Here is an 11,046-nt window from a genome sequence, read left to right as displayed (position 1 = left end):
AGTGCTGTCTAAACATCTGACCCAGTCCTGCGCCCCCCCCCACCTCCAATTTCATCGACCCGCGCCCGCCAACGCAGTAAGGAATGGTCACACGACCCCCATGACTGACATAGCATGGGAAAGCCTTCATCCAGCAGTGGATTTAAAAAGGGATGTACATTATACTTTACAGGGAATACATACTCTGGTTCTTTCGGTAAAGTCACGTAGGTATAAAATAAAATGTTCTTTTAGGTATAAAATAAAATTTTCTTTTATATAAAATATCTAATTTTATACCTAAAATACAATTTTATTTTATAGTATGGATTCCTGCAGTCACGAAAGTTTAAAATCAAGATTTTACAGGGAATACTTTCTGATAGGAAGACCTCAAACTTTTACACACACGTACACACAAAAAGCACAGTTCTGGCATGGGAACCACAAGACCAGTTGTCCCACATTAGTAAATATATATCAAAGGCTTATGTTGAGCCCTTAATTTTACAAAACACTGTTATATGCTTCCTACTATAGTAAGCACCGTCACAGCAACAAGTAGGGTTTTGAAGAAAGTGATGCAATGCAAAACGAGAATTAAAATTAGTTATTTTTCATATGCCAACTATTGTTTTGTGGAAGTTTGGTTTATGTCCATAATAAATGCCATAAATCAGCATTAAAAAAATAACAGTTTAACGATTATATTCTTGGTTCTTTCGGTAAAGTCACGTAGAAGGGAAATAATACAATAATAAAAATATAACACAATAAAAATTCTCACGACGTTTCGATTGCAACACAAGCAATCATCATCAGGTGTGAAATCCACCGCCGTCGCCGCACAACTTTTTTCAAATATTCTTGCTGTGGATTTCACAGCTGATGATGATTGCTTGTGTTGCAGTCGAAACGTCGTGAGAATTTTTATTGTGTTATATTTTATTATTGTATTATTTCCTTTCTACGTGACTTTACCGAAATAACTCAAGAATATGAATCCCTGCAGTCACGAAAGCTTGAAATCAAAGTTTAACGATTGTTTAGAATGATAATTCTTTTAAGATGGCCATGTGCAGGAGTCACATAGATTGTGGCATCCCAAAACTGAGGGACGGCGGCGACACGGGGAGACCTTCACCCAGCGGTAGATCGCGATAACCGACGATGATGACCCCGCAATTATTTTATGACCAGAGCTTCCAGTGCTTAATCCACGCCAGCCTCTGCAACCCACGTGTTTTTGACGCGGCGCTACGTCTTGGATGAGGATACAATACGCGCGAGCGATAAGACCGGACGGTGTGGAACATCGCTCTTGCCGGTGCGGGTCGTTCAAACGCGGCTGTCTGGCTTGAGTTTGGCACCGTTTCCAGGACAAGACACGAGCGGTTCTTTCCCACCGGCCGCGCCAACGTCACCCCCATCGCTGCTGTCAGCCGTTCCTTCGGTGGCCGCTAGCGGAATGGTGCCGTCGGCCTCCGTCCCACCGTCGCCACCCAACCGGCGGCTCTCGACGGCGCGGTGCGCTGCCATGGCCGCGTACACACAGCCGTAGCCCGCCGCCGCAGCCATCATGACGCAGAGGAGCCCGCACACCACTCCCGCCACCACCACAGTGGTTAGGGCGTAGCGCACGCTGGGCTGGCGTGCGCGTACGCGGTGGTGAAACATGCACGCGTCGTTGATGCCGCGCTGCACCGAACGCGGGGACAGCGTGCCGGGCTGTTCCACGGCGAGTGCCATGGGGCCCCCCGCAGACAGATGAGCCGGAGCCCGGCGCTGCGCCGGAGGCAGCAACTCCTGCACCGATAATGCCAAGGGTTCTTTGGCGGACAAAGACTGGGGCATCTGCGCCGGCAAGAACAGAGGTGGTGGCTCCTTTGCCGAGAAGGGCGAATGTTGCTCCTCTGAAGGTGGCGGCGGTGAGCGTTGTGCCGAGGACGGTACGGTCTCTTCTGCTGAAGGTGGTGGGGGTTTGTGTTCAGAGGACATGAAAGGGTGTCCTTCACGCTGATCGTCCTGCCTCCCCTCTGCCTCGAAAAGCAAAGACTCGGAGAGCCTCTGTGACCCGTCGGATTTGTTGCTGTGGGTTTCGCGCACAGATGATTGGCACCAAGAGAACATATCGGAGGACAGTTGCTGGAGTGGCCTGTTCCTGAGCTCCCTCGGTGCAGAGCACGACAACCTGTCCACCTCCCCGCCTGCACAACCACACACACAAGGCAAGCGTATAAGCCTTGCTGAACAGTTCATCGTGTCGTACCAAGGTAGATTGATTTGTCAAAAATGAAGACAAACGTCATTTTCACTTTGGTCTTGATTTTGTTGAATGTGTAAAATATCTGGATTGTGTTTAGAGATGTAAAAAGCTTCCCTGAATAAAGGTTATTAAAAATACGGGAGTGTTATCAACTAACGCTCGGTGATGGTATATTAGGAGTCGGTGCATTATTTGACTTGTGTGCTTAGATCATGCAGTGTTAATTAATATTCTTGAGTCTTTCGGTAAAGTCACGTAGATAGGTTTGTGTTGCGATCGAAACGTCGTAGTTTTTATTTTCTATTTTCTTTGAACCTATCTACGTGACTTTATCGAAAGACCCAAGAATAGGAATTCCTGCAGTCACGAAAGCGTTAAGTCAAGATTTAGTGTTAAGTATGTTAGCTTTAACACGTAGGCTTTGACAAACCAATATTCATGATAACGTTTTTTGGGCTAGATCGCGTATATGTAAATGTGTCTTATACCGACCTCCACCCGACAGTCAATCAGGTTTGTCACGTGAACAAAACGTGCCAATTTGTTACTGCATTAGCACACCCCGGTGTGTTAGAGAGAAAATTCACAACATTTACAATTAAGTAGGACGTTTCGCTGGCGATTACAACCAGCATCAACCAGAACCCAAAAAACCTGATGAATAAAGTTTAACTTATTTGACAATACATAATAAGTCAAACGAAGGCACCCTAACGAGAGACGTCCTTTACTGTGTTGCATGGAACAGTGGCTTGTGACGGAGGTTTATAGAATATCAATCTTCCCCGTGTTCACCACCAATAAAATACAACTATTTAAGTCCATCAGCATATGGCAGCATTTGTTAAATCGGACAAACTGTAGACTGGCTTCTACTTAATATGCCTCATCAACAAGTTTGTGGTCAGTTTAACAATGCTTGCTGGGTTACCTGATGTTGTAGGCAGGAGCTTTCCATGAACAATTTGGAACCCGTTCAGTGCAGTGCAGCTAAATTGTACAAAATTATGTAAATTGTGGGTAATGATAAATGAAACAGTTGGTTTATTTCACAATTAATTAAATTATGTTTTGTTGGTGATAGAAACCATTTCGTTCTATTAGCCAGCAACATGCATTTAATAAGTGAAACTCTGGACTGTCTCCGACTTTCTGGGTATCAGCACCAGTGTGCCGCCCTCTTCTGCAAATGTGAGACGATGGTTTGTTGAACAAAAACATCTCACACGCCCTGGGTGGTCATGCGATTCAAACCTCGAAACGTGAGCCATTCCAGCCACAGCCTCAGCCCCCACAGGGAACAGTCGCACTCCCAGGGGTTGTACTCGAGCTGCAGCCACGCCAGACGGCCCAGCGGTCCCAGCAATCCGCTGGGGATGCTCGCCAGACGATTAGCGCGCAGGTCCAGCTTCTCGAGGGCAGTGGTGCCTCCGAACAAACCCTCGGGCAGCCGGGAGAGCTGATTCCAGGCGAGGTCGAGAAAGCGCAGCTCCCGCGAGCGTTGGAACAGCTCTTCGCTCAGCTCCTCCAGGCGGTTGTGCGATGCCCGCAGCGTCACCAGGCCCGGAAACGCCGAGAGCGTGACAGGTGACATCTCCACGATGCGATTGTAGGACACGTCCAGGTGACGCAGGTGCGGAAGCGGCTGTGGGGGGTTCGCCCGCCCGGCGCGGAACCCGTCCAGCTGGCGGAGGGCGTTGTGACTCACGTTCAGCGTCGAGAGGGAGCTCAGGCGCTGCAGAAGATCGAAGAGGCCGGACCCACGGATTCTGTTGTGGGACAGGTCGAGGAGGCGGAGGGAGGGCAGGCGGTGTAACGCGTGCTCCCGCACGCCGCGCAGCGCGTTGTGGCTCAGGTTGAGCGAGAGCAACGCCGGGCAGCCGGAGAAAGCGTCCGGTGGGAGGATGGAGATGCCGGTGTGGGACACGTCCAGGGCTTGCAGCGAGCGCAGGCGGAGGGCTTCGAGCACCAGCGGGGCAGGGAGGTGGCCCAGCAAGAGCAGGGCTTGGGTACCCGGCGGCAGTGCGCTCGAGTTGACGTGCCCGCTGCAGGCGAGGGTCCCCGGGGATGGGCACGTGCAGCCCTTGGGGCACGGCGAGGCCGGCGACGCGTTGGAGCACAGGGCTACGAGAGCCAGGATCGTCGTGGAAAAATCTGGCGGTGGGAGAAAACGATGAAGCACAGCGGCCGCTCACGTTGAGCGGTTTCGCGTACAAGCCAGCAACGAGCTCGTGAGAGTGTCACTTTTTTGCATTCGAAATGTGAAACAAGATTTCGGTGGAAATTTGGTTTTATCAGATCACTGTCACCATTTACAAACGCTACTTAAAAAGAAAAAGTTTGCAAATCAAATAGAGCGAATGCATTACAATGACAGCTGGGAGCATAATTTTACAAAGTGCAGCCTTGCCAATGTAATTTGTTCATTTTCACTACTTTCTATTGGAGCCGAAACGCAAATGCCACATGTGCATGCATCCGTGCAAACATGACACACAGTAGCACACAACACATGCATTCCTATGTACATCACGCATATAATGGATATTCACGGGTATTTTATACATTCGCTAACGCATACAACAACGAAAACGTGCGTGCGAGGGTTTGTCTCACCTATTCGCAACATAATTCGGTGTCGAGTAGACACTTGGAGCTGTGTCCCGGTGCGCGTCTTCCTCTGCTCCCTCGTGTGTGGCGCTTGCGACGCGTGTTCCTGGCAGTGGTCGGTGTCAGTGTGCGCACAAAGACAACGTAGTTAATCCCACAAGCCAACACGAGCAACTCTCAGCCCGCCCGCCCCCCCCCCCCCCCAAAAAAAACACCCTCCCGTCAAGCTTAATGCGAGTAGCCCCCCTTTCAATGCTCTCTGTGAAACGCTGGGCCAGTCTGGTGTCAAGCCAAGACCATGGATTCTCTCCTCTGGGCTGTTTAGGCCCAATTGTGGTGATGTAACTTCCCACGTCTCTCCAGTCTTCTCAGTTCTCACGCGGTTGGTTTTGCCAACAGAATGTTGTGTGCATAGACGTCTATTTGGGAATTTAGGCCAGATGTTTTTTTAAAGCTTCATCGGTTTTTTTTGTCCAGGTGCTGGCACATGCCAAACTCTCACAGATGGAATTTAGCCACATTTCAAAATGCAATCCACTGCCCTTAGTGAAGCTACGCCTTTCATTCATGGGGTTGTTTTACCATACTTCATGCTGGTCAGAGTGGTTTGATGAAGGAAGGTCAAGGACTGGTTCAAATATGACTCATCACTAATGTTCGCGATGGCCAGGCTTTTGTACTTTTGTCCCCGGGTTTACAGTGGAGTATGATAACATTGGCTCTTAAAGCTGCACCCATGGATTACTCCAGGGTATTATTAATATGGGTATTAAAAACAAACAGGCCACATTTAGTAGCTCTGCACTCGATTATCTATGATTGGACTCTACCCAAGAGCAATACTGGTATTCTGAATGTAAACACCAATTTAAATTTAAATTGATTCAATGCCAGAGTACATCTTCTGGTCGTCACAAGTAGCTCCAGAACTTTCATATATTTATGTTTGTAGTAATTTGAAAAGCGTCTCAATGATGGCTGCAAAGGATGCACTCAGTGTCATGCATTTTCGTTTGCAGAGATGTCCTAATGTTAAAATTGGGCTTTAAATATCGACTGCTGTATACACAGTGCTATTTCGGGACACCTTGACCAGATCACAGGTCTTAATGCTCTGCGAACTGGAATTTCTCGTCAAAATCAAAGTGTATCCGCGTATTCTTTGGGTCTTTCGGTAAAGTTACGTAGATAGTTTCAAAGAAAATAACAAAAAATTTGTTATAAATTGTTATTTAATTTGAACCTATCTAAGTGACTTTACCGAACGACCCAAAGAATATGAATTCTTCCAGTCACGAAAGCTTTACGTCAAGAATTGTATCCCCATGCTCAAATAATAACAACAATAGGACCGTGATCACGACTATTGGCAGTATTGATCCAACGGAGAAAATACCATGCAACATTATCTCCATAGGACAGCCAAAAGACATCAGAAAATCGTGAATTCTAAGCTGGATATAAGCACACCTTATAAATACATTTCTCATAGGCATCACACCCGAGCAATGCACAGGTGCGGAGAAGGCAGCTTCTGATACAAGCACACGTGGCCTTTCTCCCAAGGGGTGTGCTAATGTCCACATTCTGCTGTTTTATTTTTGATAGGGTTGAATTCCTCCCTGCCCTGATGGAAGAGCTCTTTGATGTGTTTTCGGGTTGTACCACAAGCTGTTCAGCAAGACGTGTGACGTTGAACCCACGTGTTGGGAACTAACCCGCACAAGTGCAAGCGCTTAAGCGGCAGTCATGCCATCGAATGCCTACAGAGTAGACTGGACATGAGCATGCAATTTTAATCCATGGAGTGGAACTCAATAACAGAATGTTTCTGGATCAAATACGGGACCTCTGCATATCTGATCGCTCTCGTCAAAAGCCTCCTGTTGATTAATCCCTGTATGCAACAAGCGCCGTGCGCCGTGTATAATCCAACCCAAATCCCGCCACGTGGTGCACTCAATTCGATTAATACGTCAACCTCTCAGCCGATCTCCCTGCAGCTATATGTGAGGATCTGTTTGTATTCGACATTTACAAATATATTGTTGACCAGGTGTAGTCACAAATATGCGTCTATTGCACTCAAGTTAATGTAAAGAGTCGATTTAAAGCTTTCGTGACTGCAGGGATTCATCTTCTTGGTTCTTTCGGTAAAGTCACGTAGAGGGGAAGTAATAAAATAATAAAAATAAAGCATAAAATTATTATCACGACGTTTCAGGTGAAGACCAGGTTTGTCGGGGAGACAGACCTGGTCTTCACCTGAGGACGGCTGCTTGCGTTGTGGCCGAAACGTCGTGAGAATTATTTTATTATGTTTTATTTTTATTATTTTATTACTTCCCTTCTACGTGACTTTACCGAAAGAACCAAGAATATTAATGTAAAGAGGTCAAGTTTCAGCCCTGCAATTACTTTCCCATCCCACTGCTGGAGGATAGATCTCCACGACTTAGAGGGAGCTCTAGAGAGCTGATCTAGTCGTGGATATTTAATCTCTCTACTCGTGCTGGACAAAACCTCTTTGAATAGGTGGCAGTACCCCCACTGTACTCCACCACACCCGTCCGACTAATCAACTGTGTTGTAATTCTAGATTTGTGTTGCACCCATTTGGGGCCGTCCATAGATGACGCAATGTGGTGCGTATTTAATGCGGCGCTGCACTCTGATGTTGTAGGAGAAAACATGTATTAAAAAGTCGATTTAATTAAGTAGAACGTGTTGTCTATATTTATTTAAAGTTGCGCATTTTGATGTGACGTCACATTTCTCACCCCCCCCCTCGTCACACATCGTCACAAAGGTGCGTGACGTCATTTATGGACGGCCCCTTTATACTGCTGGGTGGACGGAAGAAAGGGGATTTAATAAACTTGCCCCACTGTGTGCCATACCAGAAGAACAAATTGAATTAGTGCCCTCTGGGTTGCAAGTCCAGTGCGCTAACCACGACACCAAAGTAGCATCCCTTAAAACTAACGTATTAAGGATAAATATCACGCCAACCGGAAATTAATTCTTGGGATACATTTCAGAGTTCAACGCTATCGAATGTTATTAATACAACTAAAGTAATGTATACTGAACACCGCAACAATGTGATTCTCCTGTGTGTATTTTGTTGATGGAAATGTGCTAAATCAGCCCGAATACGGAAAACACACGTAATACGTTATTAACCACATGTGTGTGGTTAATATCAAGTAATCAGTTTAACAGCATTTTATATAATACATGTTTTGAATGTATTTGTAGAAGGGAAGTAATAAAATAATAAAAATAAAACATAATAAAATTAAATTAATTTTAAAATTAAAATTAATTTAAAATTAAATTAATTTTAAAATTAATTTAATTTTAATTTTAAAATTAAAATTAATTTAATTTTATTATGTTTTATTTTTATTATTTTATTACTTCCCTTCTACGTGACTTTACCGAAAGAACCAAGAAGATGAATCCCTGCAGTCACGAAAGCTTTAAATCAAAATGTATTTGTAGATTTTAAATCCACATGCTGCATGCACAGTTAAAAGTGCAAACACAAAATTAGGCTGTACCATGATGTTTCATAAACGCCCTTACACTTAGAAATACCACACATCTATATTTTACTTGACTGTGTACTTCACAATTTATTTTGGGTCAGATCGTGTGAGTTAAATCTGTGTTGTACATCCTCTTCCAGTCAGTTAATAAAGTATCCACGTGAACAAAGGTGCCAATTTATGACAGCTTCAGTACACCCTTATGTTGGAGAGCAATGCATCACCTACTTGCTGATGTTTGCATCTCATAAAGTATGATTATTATTTGCTTTGAATGCATGTATATGTATCCATATATTGTATGTCCACGTTGCTGTTATTTTCCACATATGCAAGGATGACCTTTGCTGGATAACAATCTGGCATTATATTTCATCACCCGTCTTAATTTTCCTCTATGACGGTCTCACGTGCCAATTTTTTAAAAAGAGTTTTCAACATTTATAAACAAAATGATCCCGTTGTACGTACCTTGATGCAGTTTGCAATTTACCTCGGTAAAATAGATTAGATAGTGAATCCAAAAAAATCACACTAAATAATCCATCATATTTGAACTCGCATTCTCTTAATACAGAACACAGGCTGCAAAGTAATAAGTACATAATTTTTGGATTGTATGAGGCTTGGAAGCGCTAAATTGTAAAACATTGACGACATAGTTGCTGGAATAAACCCAGCTGATACAAGGCACGCTGCTTCGAAAACAATAATTTTCAGCAGCAATGCTGGACAACCACACTTCACGAGGCAGACTGGCACAAAAATACTGGACCTCTGTGAAAAAGAGCTTCATCCCTCATCGGATTCCTCCAGTCGAAATAAAGATTCTTAAAATGTATTTGGTTGGGTAAATGTGAGTACTTCGTGCTCGTTTAAAGCATCTCGTTTTAAACAGGAGGCTCTTCCTGCAGCTGAAGACATGAAGCAACACACTGTTAAAAATATGTTCACGAAGCATTTCATTTGATAGACAGACTCGCACATTTCCAAGGCAGGCAATCACCTACGCCCTTAGTACCGCATTGGAAGAAGCACCACTGATGGTGCATTGCCTTTGAGTTGTGCGCCTTTTGGCGTCATCTGGTCCAACACCATGTGAGACTAGGCTCTAAGGAAAGCTGTTTCGGGTGTGGACCAATCAACTTCAAGGACAGTGCATACATTATCAGAGTTATGTTTTTTGTTTGCATTATGACTGCAGGTATTGTGGTCTATGCAAACATGACTCCTCGTAAAAAAGGTGTCAGTTTTGTTGCCAGATAAAAGGGTAAAAAACCATCTTCTTGGTTCTTTCGAAAGAACCAAGAAGATGAATCCCTGCAGTCACGAAAGCTTTAAATGGTAAAAAAACTGTTATCACAAGCACCTACTTACTTGCGTCACCGTCGCTGTCTTGTCCTTTGCACTGCTTTGTTGTTCTGGCTGGTGCGGTCTTCACACCTGTCCGGGGGTGATTGCCTCACATCTTTGTGCGTGCCCACTTCCCACAACGATCCCACCCTGACAAACACTCTGGGGCAGCTTTCTTCCTCCACACCAACCCACCGACTCGCACACGCACACACAAGCCCACATCAGACCTTGGGGCTTGCCCATGAGCATACGCCTACCTGAAACTAACCCATGTTGCTGCACCCCTTAATATTTCATGATGGAGCCAGGGCAATCTTGTGGCTGACACTATACACCAGCGTCCAGTTATAATTCGTGGTGTGGCAGGGAGGTTGTGGGAAGGGGGGAGGGGGATTGATGTGCTATGCCCCTTTGGGAAAACGCTTTTACTGCACATTCACCTGTGTGTGTGTGAGTGTGTTACCTGCTCTTTGCTGGCGCCTGGCCGAGGGGGGTGGGGTGATGTGAGTGGGCACATGCGGGGCGAGATTATAGCGGCCCTCATCTTTAAATATTTAGCGACTATATGAAACCGGCAGCAGCAGCAAACACAGTTTTGCTTTCCACCATATGTGAACAATTTGATATACGGGGCGGTATATTTATGTATCTCGCACACCGTGGTACGGTGATTAGTGGCTCATAGAACAAACTGAGTGATAGCCGCTGCTCTCGATGTGTTTGTTGCTGCTATTTAACCTACCGGAGGCTCATCTCCGTTTATAAATGCGATTATTATTACCCAGGGTCTGTTATGGCTGCCATTGGCCTCTAAGTGACTCCTTTACATTTAATATTGTACAACGCCACGTGTGTCGACAAGAGGGCCTTTCGCGGTCACTTTGAGATGATTTGCACGTACTCATTAATTTTCATATCTTTCGTGATGAAGCTATGACATTGGATTTAGGGAATCGGAATATGAATAAGTGTCACAACGTATTATTATCGACAATTATTGGCATTAAACAAACACATTCCTGCGGAGGGAGCTGGTAGGAACGTTGGGTTGCTCGGTCAATGGCCAGGGTCAACGGCGGCGTGGTGTATTCCGCAAATATGCCCGACTGTGAGGGCGGGCACAAGCCGGCGTGAGTAGGTTAAACGTTGAGTTTTATAAGGGCACCACGGGGTGACCAGCCCCTCCCCACCCAGCCCCTACCCTCCCCACCCAGCCCCACCCCTCCCACCCCCCACCCAGCCCCACCCAACCCCTCCCCACCCAGCCCCTCCCCACCCAGC

The 11,046-nt window shown here is 45.7% G+C and overlaps 1 protein-coding gene across 1 annotated transcript; it reads right to left on the bottom strand.

Annotated features, from left to right (window-relative positions):
* Positions 1 to 938: 938 nt before the first annotated feature.
* On the bottom strand, positions 939 to 9,942 carry LOC133349584 (leucine-rich repeat and transmembrane domain-containing protein 1-like). The gene is made up of 4 exons (XM_061563152.1): positions 9,787 to 9,942; positions 4,862 to 4,961; positions 3,500 to 4,399; positions 939 to 2,186 (listed from the first exon to the last, which is right to left on the bottom strand). Exons 2-4 carry the CDS (start codon positions 4,872 to 4,874, stop codon positions 1,318 to 1,320), a joined length of 1,782 nt encoding a protein of 593 aa, XP_061419136.1. The 5' UTR covers positions 4,875 to 4,961; positions 9,787 to 9,942; the 3' UTR covers positions 939 to 1,317.
* Positions 9,943 to 11,046: the final 1,104 nt, after the last annotated feature.

Source organism: Lethenteron reissneri, chromosome 30, assembly GCF_015708825.2.
Source record: "Lethenteron reissneri isolate LAM-NWPU_2019-01 chromosome 30, ASM1570882v1, whole genome shotgun sequence".
Classification (NCBI taxonomy): domain Eukaryota; kingdom Metazoa; phylum Chordata; class Hyperoartia; order Petromyzontiformes; family Petromyzontidae; genus Lethenteron; species Lethenteron reissneri.
This window is presented reverse-complemented; position numbering and strand designations above follow the sequence as displayed.

Coding starts and splice junctions, on each gene's coding strand:
- LOC133349584 (XM_061563152.1), bottom strand. Junction 2,187..3,499: donor GGAATGGCTCACGTTTCGAG/GTTTGAATCGCA, acceptor GTGGTTGTGCAG/GCGGGGAGGTGGACAGGTTG.